This window comes from Elgaria multicarinata, chromosome 8 (genome assembly GCF_023053635.1).
Source record: "Elgaria multicarinata webbii isolate HBS135686 ecotype San Diego chromosome 8, rElgMul1.1.pri, whole genome shotgun sequence".
Classification (NCBI taxonomy): domain Eukaryota; kingdom Metazoa; phylum Chordata; class Lepidosauria; order Squamata; family Anguidae; genus Elgaria; species Elgaria multicarinata.
Window position 1 is genome coordinate 58,156,818 of NC_086178.1, and position 18,565 is coordinate 58,175,382.

Here is an 18,565-nt window from a genome sequence, read left to right on the forward strand (position 1 = left end):
TGCCTACTTCATCTACTGTTTTATGTGTCAATAGGCCCCAACAGTTGCCAGTACACTTCAGTACTGCTATAAAGCAGTAGTGTGGCTCCTGCCTTTAATATACTGCTTTCATACCACTTTCATGGTGCTATATCCTGCTAGGTGTAGATTAGGCCCTGGAGTTCTACTATTTCTTTCATACTAAAATGTTACATGTATTGTTTTCGCTTACAGAGAGCCCAGTATGTAGGAGTCGTAACTGGTTTAAAAACTACCCAGATGTTTTGGAATACAACTCCCATAAGCCCCAGACAGCACAGCTAATAGTCAGGGATTACACATGTTGTAGTCCAACAACATTTGCAAAGCACCAGGCAGCTGCTAAAGAGATGGATAAGCTAAATACTGGGCCCTACTGTATCACTCCCATGGCAGTAGCTGTCATGGGTGCAAAAGGTGTCTCCCTCTAAGCCCTCTGGCGACTCCCCAGAAAAGAAAAGAAAAACAGTCTAGAAACAGGCTCTATGGTGCCTGCCATAGATACCTTATTCCTAGAGCACCCAAGGAAGCAGTGCTCAAAGGCTCATGCCTGTTTCCTATGATAGGCTAGGCATGGGACTTTGATGGCAGGAGCCATAAAAGTGAGTGAGTTGTATGTGAATGTACACACACACATGCATGATTCCCCGCGATCCCAGCAGACTCTGAATGCTCTCCTTTGGCTGAAAAGGTTGTGCACCCCTGTATTCAAGCAATGACTTTGCTCAATGTCGAAGGAAAATAACCCCACTCTCATTCATACATCAAGCAGATATCATAATGTATATTAACAACTTTATTTAAGTACGTTGGGCAGCACCCAGCTGTGGTTCGCACAAATGTGCAAAGTACAGTGTCAGGCTGATTGAACCAATGCTAGGTTGCAGAAAGCACCTGTCAGTTTCAATATGTAACATTACTGCTTCTGATAATGGATGTCAAAACAAGGAAAAGGTCACAAGGAATTAAAAGAGGGGCAAGAGCTAATGTGGGATTTATTTATTTTTAACACCTGGGACTTCTTGTCCTCACATACTGCCCTAAACATGGACTGTACTAAGCTAGGAGCCACTCGTTGTGCCCTCTATTAGTAAAGCTGCCAAGTACTGGCCCTCATTGTGACTAGCGATTCCCCCAAGATTGCAATTATGAAGGGAATCTAATAGCTCTACAGGTGGGAAGTAAGGAAGAACCAAGGCCTCTAAATTAACAGCCTGCACGGGGCATGCATTTCAGATACTACATAGCTCAAACAAATACAACATCTTTGTAGCATAAGGCATGAAATATGGGCCAGTTTCCCTTATCTATGGCAGAAGATCCTCTAGAAAACATCCCAGGCTATCTTGGATGTAAGTCTTGCCAATGAAAAAGCTAGTAGTCAAGGCTACCTCTTGTTGCTAACTGATCCACTGACATTGCCTCTAGTCTTGCATTTGGTCTCATTGTTCTTGGTCCAAACACCTAAAACAAGCAGCTTAAGCTTGAAGCTGCTATCAAATGAAGGTGAAGCAAAGAATCTGTCTGCTTGCAAATTCTGATCCAATGCTCAAATCTATCTCCACAGCAATAGAAGCGTAACTTTCTCAATCCTGGGCTGAAAATCCAAGAAGTTGAGATCAATAGGAATTGCTGAAGCAGGCCAACTTCTCATGGTTCACACAAGGATGTAACAAACCTTTAACTCCATCTGTAGTTGGTTAAAGCAGGGTCTGGACTCCACTTGAAAACAAATGCTGGGCTCATTCCAGGAGAAACTTAATTTCACTTCCAATGAAAAACCTACACGACTAGTTCAATCAACATATTAATACAACTGCTGCCATCCGAAGACTACTAAAGCAACAAGGGAGGGTGTATTCTCCTGGCAGTGCCAGTTGACTTAGATGCTCAAGGAGGTACATCTGAGATAAGCAAACCCATAACTGGTAATTCATTAGAGAAGTATAATTACAGCAGGAAGTCATGGAATAGAAGAAATGTTCATTCTTAACTGTTAGCACGAAGCATAATTTTGTTAAAATGTCTTACTCTTTTTAATGCAGAGTACCTCCATGCCCACTATCAAATGCTTCGACCATTCATTTTCCTCAGCACACTCAGAAACCAGACGCTGCCTTGCAATGGCCAAGTCATAACACAGCGATGCTAAAAGCATCATTAAGTGTCAACACTGGCCCCAGCATCTGCCACCAGGGCAGTCACCCCAGCTCCTGTTTGGGAAACTTTGCAACTTTGCCTCTGGACCACATTACATAGAACTAAAGATAAGGGAATATTGCTGAGATCCCAGTCAGTGCTCATCAATGGAAAATTACCATTCTGTCCGAAGGCATCTTCCTTGCAGGAAGAGGGCAGGAAAGGCTCGTAAGGAGGCATACATCCTTCTTTAAACACAACTGGATATATAAAAGAGTACTGAACTTCACTTGATTAGCTCAGACATACTTCTTTCTTCCCCCCCACCACCACACAGGCCAGGCCAGTTATCCTACCACAAAGCCAGAGCTGTAACCTAACATTTTTCATTTGTAAGATTTTATACTGGTTGTTGTTTTTAATACTGTGGGGATGATGCATAATACTCAAGACTGCACTGCATTTTTACGACCATTCTAAAGGAGGGGCTATGTGATATTTTCCCTCCTTTAGGCTGGACACAGCTCCTGCTGTTGTAAGCGCTGAAACAAAGGCAGCATACTGCTAAAACTCTAACTTGCCTACTGCAGTCCCAAAGACATTTTCTGAGAATGCTTGCGGCCAAAAGAGCAAAAACAAAAGGTTGCAAACAAAACACAAATGGACCACATACAAAATTCACTGACTGTCGCAAACAGGACTACACTTTGCCCCCACCATCTTCAATAGCTTGAGTCCCTCTACTTTCCACATTTGGCTATTGGTGGACATAAGGCTCATTTCCTGCTGTCTCACCTTCTAATACTTAAGTGGCTGACAATGTAAAATATTTGGTTTTCAGCAGCAGCATTAGAAAAAAAAATTCAAGCACCAAAACGTGTGTATTTTTTTTTTAAAAAAAAAAAGCAACACAAAAACAAAACTCAATTCAAAACAAATGATTTTTCCCTTTCTGTAACAGTGCAGAAGCAGCCCAAAGGGGGTTAACACAACTCTGGAATGACAACCTCTCTCCAGAGGTTACTATTCAACTCCCAAAGTATTCTAATAAGAGTTTATTGTTCCCTCGTGCTGTGCATTCATGGAAACAACTGTTCAAACAGGAACAGGTTCCTCGAAGGAGTGGGGATGGTTACAGGGCTGACCCAACAGTACTAAGCAAGTATGCAGTTCAAATATCAGTGCTAGTGTTAAACAATGGGAAGGGCTTAGGACAGAGAGTGGGGGAAACTAACCTTGGTTCCAGTTAGTCGTTTAGTTACCACCAAGACCTTTCAATAAATAAAAATAATTCTAAAAACAATTATGTGGTTTCCCAGCAAGCATGGCTGATGAGCCCCTTGTGCAAGGGGTTATGACCTTGCAGAAAAAACTTACAATGTAAACTTTTAGATTACACATGAGGGGGGGCGGAGAACAGAATGGGCTATGACACATTTTGGAGTTGCCCTGGACACTTGGCTGCAGGTTAAGTGACCGCAAGACAAGGACTGTCCAGGATCAAACAAAGGAAGGGTGTTTCTGTTCTACACCATGCATTACAAACTAGTTCCTAAAATTAAGTGCTCCAACTGTCCTGTTGTGGTCCAGATTCTCATACACACACAGCAGTAAATGGGTAACAGCTCAGAATGTGCTTATTCTCTGTTGTGTATTTTTTTAAATTAAAAAAAAAGTAAGGGAGGGAAGCGATGAATTGGCCATCTAAAAAACAGCTGCTGAGCAACTCTGCGTATCAGTCAGCTTCTGTGCAAAGAGATTCCATGACAGACTTTCAACCCGTGTTCTGACTCAGACCATCTGCTGGGAGCCCAAACACTGGCTGGTTTACTGCACTCTCGTTTCCACCTTGCTAAGCTGCTCAGTTTCTAACCCATGCTATTTGTCTTCTGTGACACAAATGTATTCCCAAAGTTCACGGGCCAACTGAAAAAAGGTACAGATCTTTCAAAACAGGTTCATTCCCATTTCTCATCTTCCTCCCACAAGACCAATCAGAAGTCAAGTCAAAACCCTGGCCTTCCCTTTTGCTCTGGGAAAGTCCAGGGCATGCTGGCACCCATCTACCCATACACACACACACACACACACATGAATGGGGAGCTCCTCAGACACTTGGACTCAGTAAAGCGAGTTGAAAACAAGAACGAATCTCCAAGGAGACCTCAGAACACTCCCAGCCTAGAAGGTTTTTCGGTGGATTGCCCGGGAACTGTCTTCCTCATATTCTTTCTTGGAAACCCACATTTTCTTAAATGTGTCCAGCGAAGCTAGGATAGAGCCTCTGTGGAAGAACAAAACACGGGAGTTAGACACAGCTGAGGGCTGGCTTTCCCCACCTCTTACTCCTACAGAAACTATGAAAGCGAGGGTTGATCTGGAGGCTCCTTAACATAATGGCAGACAAGAGGGACAAATTTTCTCATGTAATGAGGCTATAAGAACAACAATGGGTTTGAATATGCCCAACGAGTATTCTGTATAAAGGAACTGTGCACCCTATTAGATGCTCAAAATCTACAGCACAGAGGAGTTGTGCAGCAGATCTGCAGGGCTCCCCACCAGGCATGTTAATGTGCGCAAGGTTGCCTTAAGAAAGAATGAATGAAAAATAGTGTCCAAATGCTAAAACACCACACATACATCCTATTCGAGTTTCCAGCCTCTTCACCCAGCAGCCCATCATCAAGAAGTGGTGCAGCTTTACCTTCCCTCTAAGAGCCACATCCCACAGCTATAGTAATCAGTACTACCTAGGATATGGCTACAGGCCAAATTCTCCTTTCGCACTGTATGTAAGTCACTTGTTTTATCAATTAGTGGGAGCATCCATGCAAACAAGACTAGAGTTTCTGCTCCAAGTGGAGCTATACTGTACATACCCAATCCATGTGGAATATAATCTCTCCTGAGGAGCAGATATCTGGAGGATTTTAAAAGAGAGAGAGAGAGAGATGGATTTAGATGGAGGGAGCATTCACCTTCATACACTAAGCTCACAAAATTCTTCCCTGGAATCTCTTCCTGCAGCCCCAGACATGTTCCACCCAGGTGGTTGGGCATCCAGAACAATAAGTAGTCCGTGCTGCAATCCATCCAGTGAGATGCCTCTTGGAAGCCTATATGGATTTCATTTGGAATGCAGCCACCTTAAGAGAAACCATGTCATTTTGCGTCCAGTGAAGCTGGCTCTGGCCCACAAAAGTTTGCCACAGGAAATGTGGTCATCTTGCAGGTGCCATACAACTCTTTGTTGTTTTCGCTGCAGTGAACTAATGCAGCTATCTCCTTGGAACCCGTTCTTTTGGAAATGTCTGGGTGGATTTGAGTTGAAAGTGCAGAGCAGCCATTACAATGTTCTCTACATGCCACTGTGCACATTATTGCAAATGGCTGCTAAAAAGACAAATGGTGAGAAGCATGCACTACAGAGGGCCATTAACAGAGGCTATTGCTTACACTGGGCAAGCTAACACAGCCATTATATAGAGATAGAGGTGTCTTGTTCCCTCTTTCAGAGGGCCTCAGTCCAGTGGAGGACAAACTGGCTAAAGAAATCTCTACCTACCCTGATTTTGACATCCTTGGGGGCCAGTTTCTTCACTTCACTCAGAAGCCTATCGCCAAAACCTAAATCAAAGACAAAAAAACAGCTTCACTTTAAAAGGCCGCCAAGGGGGGTGGGGGTCTGGCCTTTCCCTGAAATTTATGAAAACCTTCATAAGGTTGGTTTTCAGGGAGGGTGTGGTAGAATCTCCCTCTTTTCACTTTTCTCCCCACCTGGAAGCCTGTGCTGTGACAAAAAAGAAAGTGCCTCTGGTCTATACTCTGACTAGTGCTGCTTTTAATCTTTCCCCCCATGTTCCTCATTCAAGGAAAATCCAAACAAGCTTCTAGGTCTTCAGAATAAGAACCAGAAATGTCTGCTTACTATATGGAAAAATATTTCCCGAAGGAACATTAATCTCGACATTTCAGGTAAATGATGCAGTAGGAGGAAAGAAACCATTTGAACAGGGCACACAACAACGTGTCTCTTTAAGAATTATAAGGAGGACATGACTAGGAGCCATCACACTGTCTCCCCACCTGTCCAGCTTGCATCTAAAGTCCCATCTCTTCCAATGGGGCTGGAACAAGCGTCTTCCTGGGAACTCTCCTTTCTTGCCCTGCTCCCAGGGAAAGGAATGATGAAAGGGGCTTCAGCTAATCCTCAGGGATTAGCAACTCTCAGGGAGCAACTGTAAACCTTGCTAATTTCAAGGAAGGAGGTGTGGGAACTTCCTTGAAGTTAAGCTCAGAACACACAGCCTGTCCCTAAAGGCACAGAAGCAACAAAAGAACCTTTGAAGAGCGTTGATCCTCCAGAGAGCACAATGTTGGAGAAAAGCGTTCGTCTCAAGTCCATATCAGACTTCTGGATTGCAAATACCAGCACTTCGTGTAGCCCCTCACACTCCTCTCCAATCAGGTCTGGCCGGAACAGCAACTCAGGGGCCCGGAAGCGAGCAGGGCCAATCTGCAAACATCACCAGAGAGTCAGCCTCCTCATCCATAAGTAGGAGATCTTTATACTTATAGCAAGGAAATAGAAACTTGGAATAGAGGGTGGTTTACATCAGATTTTTCAAACAAACAAATAAACCTAAGGAAGTTGTCCTGATGATGAATATTTCCTGGCCCAGTTTATTTCAGAAGGCTGCAAAGCACTCCATTTGGGTTTAAGTGATGTTCAATAGTTCCCGGAGGAGAATTGCCAGGCTTTGAAAGACCTTGGCCTACAGAAGACGTTTGGCCAAGTGCTGCAACCTCCTGGCTGGATTCTCCCTGGCTTACATCAGGTTAGCTTTTAAACAAGCCATGAGTGTTCTCTGTATTAAAAAAACAGAAGTTCTGCCACATGTGCCCATTATGAAACTGAGCATGGTTCTGCTTCTTTCACTAGGTGTGGGAAGCTATATATGGGGCACTGAGACCACATCACCAAACTGGTAGAAATCCTGTTTAGCTCTCTTCCTGGTTGTTATTGCCCAAGCACTTCCAAGCGTAGGGCTTGGTTTGGGTCCAGGTTACCTGCGGGATCACCTTCTCCCGTACAATCAGCCCCCTGGGGAGAATTTACTCCCATCAGCCAAAACTAGGCTGACAACTGTTACCCAGAGGACCTTTTCTTCTGTTGGCCTCAGACTGTAGAATGGCCTGCCAGAGGAGATTCATCAACTTAACACTCTCTCCAAGTTTAAGATAGCTGTAAAGATTAGTCTCTTCCGGCAGGCCTACCCAGATGAATTTTAAACCTAAGAATTTTAAGATGACCTGATTGTTATTTTAATATTATATCAGTTTTTAATGTTCCATGTTATAATCTTTCTAAACTGCCCAGACAGCTTCAGCTATGGGGTGGTATATAAATGATGATGATAATAATATAATTGTTTTTAATCAGCTATATGCATTTTATGGTATTTTTATATTTAATGTTGTTCACTGCCTCGATCCAGAAGGAGAGGTGGGTGATAATAATAAATAATAATAATAATAATTCAATTACAGCATTGCTTGGATTGCAACTGGCACTGCATATACTTCTCTGAGTGAAATGACACTTATCCAATGCCAGATAAAATAAAGAATAATAAGGCTAATTTAACAGTGTTTTGCTTGCAACCAGACCATGTGTTCACAAACCTCAATGGTGCTTCCATCAGGAAGGTAGTACTGAGCTTTTTCAGTTTCTAGTGTTTCATCTTTTTGTGGGTTTATTGACAAGTAGCAAGCTCGCTGTGGAGGAACGACAGAGATACAACAGTTGTTTGAGCGGATCCTTTAATCAGAAAAAAAAAATAGGCCCAGACATTGCAGGGAATACCACCATTAAGTACCATTTGGCATTTAGTACTGAATTTATCCCCCCCCACACACACACACACTCTTCTGAAATGCTACTAACATCACCATCCCAGCTACAATCTCATACAACCCATAACAAAATGTGAAATGAGATTCTAGAGAATTCACAAAGAACCAAAGAGTTCTACAAAGGAAAGCTAAGGGCAGCAGAACAGAACTAGTTTGAAAGCTAGCTAAGTTCTCCATTATCAAGTCCCTTCTTTTGTGCAATACAAATGAGATATGCGGCTAGGAGGACATTTTCAATACCGGGAGCATCATTTGGCAATGAGGCAAAGGGTACAAGAGCGTAACTATTTGCAAGAGGTGCTCCCCTCCATCAGTACCGTCATCAGAGTTTCTATAGTAAGTGATTTAGGGCACAACCCTATGCATGTTTGGACAGAAAAGGATCTTACAACTCCCAGCAGGTCCCAGCCATCATGGCTGATTGGGGCATGCTGGGAGTTGTATGACATGCTTCATGTCTAAACATGCATCGCATTACGCCTTTAGTCGCTTTTGATTTATCTACAGTTTTAACTTTTTGAGTATAGATTATTCATTGTTAGGTTTATTTTTGTTAGGTTTATACACATTGTTACGCATATCAATTGTTGTGAGCCATCCTGGGAAGCTTTATCTGAAAGAACAGCACATAAATATTATTAGTAGGTTAAATATAGGGACTGAGGAATAACAGCTTGCTTTAAACCGCTTGAGATTTGTATAAAGGAACCATCTGGCTCCCCTCCCACTCTGTCAATTACCACCCTACACAAATTCTCATGAACTACTGCAGTCAGCTATCTAACAAGAGCTAATTTTACAGGATCAAAGGAACTACTAACACACCTTACATACAGCAACCTGTTTTTCAGATGTGCTTGTTTTCTATGTACCAAACGTTTTTGAGATGGGGGAGCATCTCAACCTTGCAATCCCATAGGCCCAGAAGGGTTAGGGCTGCACCACATGACCTATCTGAGGATATTCATTGGTCACTTCCCTTTCTGTTTGAGAGGCGGCCCTAGGAGAAAGGCCACCCAAGAGCTGAGAAAATGCCATTCTACATTAATGGCATTAATGTCAAAGTCCATCTTGAGCTGGTAGCTGCAGTTTGAGCAGTCTTTGCTCCTTACTCCTTCCTGTAACTGAGACGGGACTGAGACCACCAGATACATCCGGTGTGGCAGCCCAGGCCACCCTCCATGGCTAAGTTCCCTCAGAATAGAAGGCACCCCGAAACTAAAGGCAAATGGCATCCAGGCACCTCCTTTATGGTTTTGACGATCTCAAACTCAGACGACGTATGGAAGTCATAACCTTCCTTCCGGAGATAGAGACGAAGGAACCGAGAGACATCCCGGCCAGCGATGTCAATCCGCATAATGGAGTGGGGCATGGCAAAGCCTTCGTATATAGGCACTGCATGGGTGACTCCATCCCCAGAGTCCAACACCACTCCTGTAGTTCGCCCTGTTGCATAACTACAGAAAGGAGAATGTGTTTCAGAACACACACACACACACACACACACACACACACAGAATAGAATTGGCAGGAAATCTGCATGACCTGATGGGCACCCAGCAATACTTCCCAAGATAATCATTGCTCCAGGGCAACCAAATTTATTCTGACTTATCTAGAATGAAGGAGCAAACTTTTTTTAAAAAAACCAACAACATTGATGGTTATTGTTCATTGGCAAAGACAGCAAGGGAGAAGGTTAATCTCATAGATTCAACCTTTGAAAAAGTGACATGCTGACTAACATACAGAATTCATACAGAAATAATCTGCTAGCATATATGCAGCAATGATAATTTCTGACTCTAATATAAACTTGAGCATTTATTTAGTTATCAAGTCAGAATTTCTTGGAAAAAAACCTTTTACAAGACTGAGGTTGCAATCCTGTGCACACTTACTTGGGACTACTTCTGAGTAACGATGCACACAATTGCATGGTCAGTCTTTAAGCCCCCAGTTTCTCTTTTTGCTCATGCAAACCAATGTTCTTCTTAGTGGAAATTGGTTTCTCCTCCAAGGTGAGTTCCAAGAAAGGGGGTGCAGGGGGGCAAAAAGTACTCACAGGCTAAGCACTGCTTGCATGGAGATGAACAGGGCTGGCACATTAAAGGTCTCAAAGAAAACTTCAGCTGCTCGCTCACGGTTCTTACGTGGATTCAGAGGAGCCTCTGTCAAGAGCACAGGATGCTGGTGGGTAGGAACACAAAAGACTTCAGCTGGGTATAACTGCGCAAAGGTCCAGAGGAACTTTTCTAGTCCTTCCAGAACAATCAAAAGACCTATCCAGGATTTTGTAGAGTAGGGAAAGAATCAGCCACAGGCCTGCCCTCCTTCTTCATTATGAGTTTGGAAATGGGAGGAAACTATTATACCAAACAGCTTTACATCAAACATCTATAGAGGGAATAGTTTGGCCAGGAAATCGACCTGGTAACATATGGTAAGCCCTAATCAGTGCTTAGATGAAAACCACTAAGGGATCACATCTAAGCCACTCAGAGAAAGAGCAGGATCTAAATATGTCATCTAACACCCTTCCCCAATCTGGAACTACAACTCTCATCAATGGTTGTGCTGGCTGGGGATGCTGGAAGTAGTCGTCCAACATATCTGGAAGGCACCAAGGTGACATCTACTGTAGGGTAGATTGACACGTTTAGGTTTACACTCCCTTTCTCCCAGAAAGAGCACCAGGGTAAGGGTAAGACCAGCTCAGCCATTAGACATTAGTCAAAAGAGAAGCTGCAAGGAGATTGCTTTCTCCCACTCCCACCCCCGGGACTGCAGAAGAGTGGGCAATGACGCTCCAGTCTCTGCCACAAGAACACAGGCAAGGGAAGATCAGACTGGGCCCAATTGGATATAAATGCCTGCTAACAACACACCACTTTTGTACTGTATTGTCAGACTTATCTCCTTTTCCTAACTTTTCCCTTCACTCCCCTTCTCTTGTATATCTCGTCTTTTTAGTTTGTAAACCTAAGACCAGGACCTGTCATTCTTTCCCTCTCTCTCTTCTTGATTGACGTGAACTGTACTGGTGGGCAACTTTTGTTTGAAAAGCAGGATAATAATGTATGCTATGTCAACAACTCTTCGGTTGAATAAATAAACTTGGTTAAGCAGACCAAACTTTCTGCGAGTGAACTGCAAAACAAGTAACTTCACCAGCGGAGCGTCAGAAATCACTCAATAGGGGCACAGTTACAAGAGGAGGGCTGCCCCAAGTGTTCTGAGGGTTTTCCTGTGCTGCACTATGCCACACTGGAAACGAAGTTCAAGCTAGAGAAATGTTGCTGTCCCTCTGGCACAAAGAAAAACGCCCTCAGTTCAAGCACAGGCCCAGGGAATTGCTCTTCTTAGTTATTCTTAGCCATGCCTTGAAGTTTTGATTCAGTGAACTTTGTCTTACATTTCTGAGCAGAGGGAGCAGTGTGCCAATGGTGGGCAGAAAGTAGACTGGGATCTATCGGCGATTTGCAGTAGATCAGCAAGGGTTTCTAATTCCCAATTGTCTGACAACAGCAACAATTAAAAAGTGTTCTTCTCCTCCACTAGGCTGCTGAAAAAGAACATTTGGGGCGAGAAAACCAGGAGTGGATTTCTAAGCGAAAGGACTGGTGAGCCTGGTTCTGGTACTGAACCCAAATTCCTGGACTGAACATGCATGTGCTCAGAAGCACTCTGTTCCTTAATGCACCTGGCTTCAGTAGGTGGATCTCTGAGTTGTAGTTCTTGCTGTACACCACACTGTGAGCACAGAGAAGGTAATTAATGGCTGTTCTGATGTGCAGAAAGGAACAGAATGGAGAATGCTGGTTCAGAGTGCGATGGGACTGCAAAGTAGCTTCCCCAAACCGAAAGCGAGATACTATCATTTGCGATTTTGGGGCTTGTGGGTAGAGTCAGCTCACCTCTTCAGAGAAGGTCTGGAGCTGGTCTTTTGAGTACACATACTGCCAGATGCGCTCCATGTCATTCCAGTCCTTCACTATGCCATGTTCCATAGGGTAGCGAATGGAAAGAAGGCCTCTGTGCTCCTAGCCAAAGCAAACAAGGCAGCATGTCAATCAGGAGGAAGGCCAGATGAGCCCCTGGCTGTGCCCATTTGGAGACTTGGTATGCCACCTCTGACAATGAATTTACTTTCTAGGAACCCCACCGAGCAATGCTCTACTGCCATGTTTGATAAAAACAGAAGCGCTCCGCCCCGCCCCCCTTGCAGGAGGGAATGACTTTTGGACAGAGTAGGGGACCTACTTTAAAGACAAACTCTTTTTTCCCCATTTAGAAACCATGAGGCTAATATGAAGATCATCACTATGGGCAGTATCCTGCCCATCAACCAGCGGGATCCACTGCCTAGAGCAAAGGGGAGCTAATGGTTGTAAAGCAACCTGAAATGAGCAAAACCACTCATTTCTGGAAACAAGCATTTCTGCTTGTCTCTAGGGTTGCTTTTAGAACTGCTGATTTTTTTGTTGTGCAAGCCGTGGGTCCCACTTTCGCAACAAATCCAGCAGATGTGTAGCAGCAGTACTGGATACTGCCCCATGGTCATTACCCTTCCTTCATTTTGAATGTTCAAGGTTTAGCATCTTCAGGGGCCATATGACAAGAAAATTTAACTGGCAAGAGAGAATATGTAAGACTTGTTAGGAACTGTGTCCTGAAACCAGCTTTTCTCCCTAAGTGCGTGTACATACTATATATTTCTTCTGGATTAGACTCTGGTAAGCAAAAATATGCAGTGATTATTCTTAACAGAAACTGATCTCTTGATTCACTGACAACCAAAATACACAGCAACTACTGGTCTTGCATGGGAAACTGCATGGCAACAGAAACAATGCACTATGCCTATCAGAGGTGACCTATGATTTAACAAAAATGTGCACATATTATGGAAGCTCCACTATGCATAAATAAGACATTCTGATTTGCTGAAGGCTCCCAGTCCCCAAGATACTTCTAATATAACCTTTTGTTCTAAGCAAGTTGCCCAGTCCTGGTCTTGTTAGCAGTTGGACCAAAGGAATGACGAGGCTTGAACTGGATAGAAAGCCTAGGATGCTTCCTTCCGGTGCCCTGTAGAAGGTGAAGAACAGGGGGTTGCCTTACCTCTGCTTTTGGTCCAATGAAAATGTCACCCTCCAAAGCTCCAGCCATAACGCGAACGTGCTTCGGTCTGCCCACACTGAAAAAGGTTGTGCAAAAATGGAGTGCTTCTCTCATGACACAAGTCACAGATCATTTTTCTCCCTCTCCCATAATACTACATCCCAGGGTCATCCCATGATGCTGTTTAGTGGGAGATTCAGGAGAGATAAAAGGAAGGATTTCTTCATACAGCTCATAGTTAACTTACGGAACTCACTACCACAAGATGTAGTGGTGGCCACCAATTTGGATGGCTTTAAAAGGGGTTTGGATAAATTCCTGGAGGAGGTTATCAATGGCTACTAGTCCTAATGGCCATGTGCTACCTCCAGTATCAGAGGCAGTAAGCCTGTATACACCAGTTGCTGGGGAACATGGGTGGAAGAGAGCTCTTGTACCAGTCCTGCTTGACAGCTGGTTGGCCACTCTGTGAACAGAGTTCTGGACTAGATTAAGGTTTGGTCTGATCCAGCATGGCTCTTATGTTCTTAACAAACAGGTGCTTCACGAGTGAGAACCATCCTAGAACCACCGGGCAAGGTGCTGCATTTGGCAAGTGAACCGAATGTGTGGTCATCTCTAAATACATTTCTTATGGTACAAAATGAGTAAGAAACCTGCCTTACATTATTGTGAGATCAAGGAGTTGAATGGCTGCATGGTTTGTTTGCTGTTTTAAAGAATTCCCCAACCCACAAGCAGCTGTGTCTGATGATCCCAAATCCTTTAAGATTAAGGGATTCTGCCTCAGTACATGAGCCTTCCCCAACATGGTGCCCCCTAGATGTGTGTGACCACCGGGTTGGGTTATGCTGCAGTAGACCCCTGCAGGCCATGGATTAGCTCAGCCAGAGCCAACGGGAGAGGCTTGTGGACCCAGCACAGATCCAAAGACCCACCGTTCCCCACACATAGACAGTGCACTTAATATGGAACATCAATAACATCCTCCCAAATTGCCAAGCACTTACTAGTTTGGAAAACAGTACTTGGGTATTTGATCACCTGCAAAGCCAGCTTTAATCATGCCAGAACCCTATGGGGAGGAAAGAGAATGAAAATGTACATGAATACTCCATTGACCACAAGGCACTTCAGTCAGTAGTATTTCTTCTACCAATAAATGAAACAGTAGCAAATCCCCAAAACAAAGGCCCCACCCAAGAACTCCCATGATCAAATGTGTGCCTGGAAAGTTGGTGTCTTCAGGTGGCCACTAGAGGGAGCAAATCCTGTTTTCCACTCTGGTCCAGAGCCTCAGACCACACAAGCAGAAGTGTTCCTTTATGCAGGCTGTAATTCTTTTAGAACCAAATATTTAAGAAACTATGCTAGACGCTTGACAAGACGCAGGAGAGGCTTCTCATCCAGTGCAATCATGTTATGAAGGAGGTGCAAACAACAGGAATAATCCAGTGGATAAAGGCCAGATGTATGAGTTATGTACTGAGGCGGAAGATTATATCCCTTAGTAACTTATAAAACACAAGCTTGTTGCTTCTTTCCCTGGCCGCCCCACTCTAACCATATTCACTTTTACAAGCCCTTTGGAAAACAGCATGCAAGCCACTATAGAAAACACAGAGCAATTATCTGGTCTTTGTTCTGTTTTAATTTGCCACAGCTCCTTCTCTGCTCTCTCTTCTCTGTAGCATCAGAATTGCATTGCCTCATCAGTCTTCGCAAGGGAAAATTGCTGATCTCACAAGTCACACATTTATTCATTTATTATATTATATCTGGCCTTTCTTTCATGGGTGGTGTGTATAGGGTTCCCAGGCAATCTCCATCGCAAGCACTCACAGAGATTCCCAGGAGCTTAGCATCAGCAAGCTTGCTGTGTCACATGCCTTCAAGACCATACCCTTGTCTATCCGTTACTGAAATATTTAGAAGAAACTGGATACTGGGGAAAATAATTGCAATGTTAACATACTTCCTAGCATGCATCTCTGCAAAGTTCTGGGATGCATGCACACCCTTAACACAGAGCATTAGTAAGGAAAGCAATTGTATTTTTCAGAGGAATTTTAATATATTTTTAAAATTGGCAAATTAAAGGCACAGCCCTAATGGATTGCCATGCATTAGACAGAAGCCTCTGATCTCAGAGGCTTTCAGCCTTGCAGGGCTGCTGCCAGGAGAACTGGAAGCAATTTTTGCTTCTCTATCCTTTTACATTTTACACTGGCCCTGTTCAGAAGACACCTTAAACCACAGCTTTAAACACAGTGAATGTGGCTTTTTGCCTTATTCACCATGGTTAAAGCCGTGGTTCAAGGTGTTTTCTAAACAGGGCCAGTGTAATATGCCAGAAAGCAAACTTGCTGCTGCATTTTGCACTAGCTACAGTTCTTGCAGCTAGTGCAAGTACTGCCCCACAGAGAGCACATGGCAATCATCTAAAAGGTGGTGATTAAGGCATGGATCACAATGGCCAGATTCACCTTCTCCAGGAAAGGGCGCAACTGGAACACCAGCCAAGATTTGGCAAAAGGTGCTCTTCTTGTCTAGAAAAGCAACAGTACCTCTGTCTTGTCTGGACTGAACAGTAGCTTATTTGTTGATTCACATCCAACCCATCATTGCACCAGATAAACATTTCAGGACTTCCACAGCTTCTTAGCATCCGTTGAAAAAGAGAGACAGAACTGGATATCATCGGCACAGTTATGAATCCAGTCCCAAAATGCCAGATGACATCCCCCTGGAATTTCACATAGATGTTTAAAAGTATATGGGACAAAATAGAGTCCTAAACTTAATGAACGGTTACTTTTAAAATACCCCTCATAATAGGATCAAAGTGGGGCTAGAGTTTAGGTAGGACATTTTTGGGGGGTGGGGGAGGGACTCAGAGAACATGTCCTCCAAAGAAACCACCCCTTCGGCTACTTACTCCTCACTCTCCCAAATAAATGCCCATCTTTGACCATCTAAGGACAAGCACATCTGTGCTGTTCTCTGCTGCCAGGAATACCCTAACCAATTGGGGTAGGTGAGAAGTTCCATCCCACTATTTTTCTGCAAAGGTAGTGGATTTCTACCAATCAATGGAGACCTGCTCCTATTCTGCCCCTCCCCCCGCCCCATATAATGGATTCCTGCATATAAACATACCTCATCACAAAAACATGGAGTATGGAGATAACAGCTGTCTAAAGCAGAGCTGTGTGGAAACAAGCCTTATTGAAATTAAGATTGAGCAAAACTGACTAAAATTGAACTGTACAAGGCATGTTGCTGGGGAAGAGCAGTACAACAGGGAGGGAACTAGGATTCAAGTCCTATGGCAGCACATGTATGTAAATATGCCTGACTTGTTCTTAAATTATTATATTCCCAACAACTAGAAATGCATCCAGGAGGAGAGCAGAAATATCTACTGTTAGTCACACATTATTTTGCCAAAGCTTAGGGACGTGCATACAGAATGGTTTGACTCTGGAACTGGAAGAGCCTGTAAATTCATTTTGAAACCTTCCATAGCCACCCAGGGACTGAAAAGAGGCACTACTCATTGCACCGTATAAGAACGAGGCCTCTTTGCCACCCCTCCCAGGCCTTTAAGTGGAGTCATTATGGTTTAAGACAGCCTTCCCCAACCTGGTGACCTCCAGATGTTTTGGACTTCGACTCCTATCACCCCCAGCCACCATAGTCAGGAATGCTGGGAGCTGTAGTCCATAATACCTTGAAAGCACCAGATTGAGGAAGGCTGGTTTAAATAAAACTCCACCAGAAAGCTGTTTGAGGAGAACCTACTCAAAAACGTTCTGGGAAGCAACCATTTAAGAGCAGTGCATGTTGGGAGAGCACATGCAACATTGTACAATGGTTTCTAACTGCAGAAGTGCACGCTAGGAGAATGGACAAGGGCTATTTGGTTTCCAAAGACAAGCAGGGCACGCACAAGCCATCACTGCTATACACAGGCCACCAAGCCACGCCCTCTCCCACTTCTCCTCAGCTAACCAATCATAACGAACTAGGTGGAACTGAAGGACCAAAAAGACCAAACAACTCGCACAAGGAGCCAATAATCGCATATGAACTCCACAAAGGCGGGCCAAACTGCGTCCCGAATATCGACTGGACAACACCGGACGAGTGGCAGCGGAAAGAGCCAATCGGCGGACGAAGATGCCAAAGGGCGTGAGTTGCCCCTCAATTACTCTGTTGTTCTTCGGGCTGCGCCGTTTCACGACTGAGTGACAAGGGAATTAGCCAATGAGCGCGAGGGATGGGTGATCGAGTGGGAGAAAAGAGAGACCAGGTGCGGCTTGCAAGTGGCGGTGGATAGAAGACTGGATGAGGGTGGGCCGGGGCGAGCCTGCTAGACAGCAAGCTCTGCCGACTGCATTGTATGGGGCGCAACGAGCCCACCGTGATCACGGCAGCACTTCCCCTCCCCCCTCCTCCTCACAGTGACAATTCTGAGGGGCCCAATCAAGGCCGGACTCACGTTATCAATCACCACCGGCTGGTTCGCGATCACATCGTAGGACTCCATGGCGAGCGCTCGTGCGCCGCCGCCGCCTCGGTCTCAGTCACTGCCAGGCAAGCGACAGCTTAGGCGGCGGAGCGCATGCTCGGGACGGAGGAGGGGGCAGGGCACTCTGGGAAAGCGAGTCTCTGAGAAAACACGGAAGCCCGTCCCTTGGCCTGCCTAGAGTTTCTGCCACACAGAGATGAAAATGCAGAAGGGTCCATTTAACCATTTGGCTGTTCCGATTGAGAAGCAATGCGCGTCCCTGGATCGGAAGTGGAAGTTCTCCATAGAAATCTATGATGAAATCCTGGATTTGATTGGGCACCAGTTTATCCACCTTCAAACAAAATACAGCAGCAAAGATTATAGTCTGTGTTCTTTCTGATACAAGATTTATTTTATGTGAAGCATTCAATTTTTTCATTGCTGGCTTTTCAACTTTTTTAAAACACACACACACCTCAATACAAATTCCACTGCTTAGAGTTAGTTACAGCATCCCGACAATGTAACCTGTTAATATTACTAATCAGAGATGGGATTTAGATTTCTAGTTTAAAAAGGCCCATTTAAAAAAACTTTTAGGTTGCAATAAAGGTCAATCTACTTAAATTGTCTCCCCAGACCCGCTCCCAGGTCACATCTACACTCAGTTGGATGCTGAAGCCTCATGCTCCGTGAAGTTTCATGCAGATATGTTGTACTTTTAAATGTTCAAAAATTTAAATGTTTATTTTACAAGAAGCAAGACAGAATTAGGGAAAAATATATAGAGGTGGTTTTTTGTGGGAGGGTGCTTGGTGACCAGCCACATAGTAACATCTTGGATTT

General features: G+C 44.2%; 1 protein-coding gene across 1 annotated transcript; it reads right to left on the reverse strand.

Annotated features, from left to right (window-relative positions):
* Nucleotides 1-799: 799 nt before the first annotated feature.
* ACTR1A (actin related protein 1A) lies at nt 800-17,840 on the reverse strand. Its single transcript, XM_063132559.1, has 11 exons — nt 17,708-17,840; nt 14,214-14,278; nt 13,204-13,279; nt 11,997-12,122; nt 10,145-10,269; nt 9,320-9,536; nt 7,846-7,938; nt 6,502-6,676; nt 5,726-5,787; nt 5,040-5,080; nt 800-4,441 (listed from the first exon to the last, which is right to left on the reverse strand). Exons 1-11 carry the CDS (start codon nt 17,753-17,755, stop codon nt 4,339-4,341), a joined length of 1,131 nt encoding a protein of 376 aa, XP_062988629.1. The 5' UTR covers nt 17,756-17,840; the 3' UTR covers nt 800-4,338.
* Nucleotides 17,841-18,565: the final 725 nt, after the last annotated feature.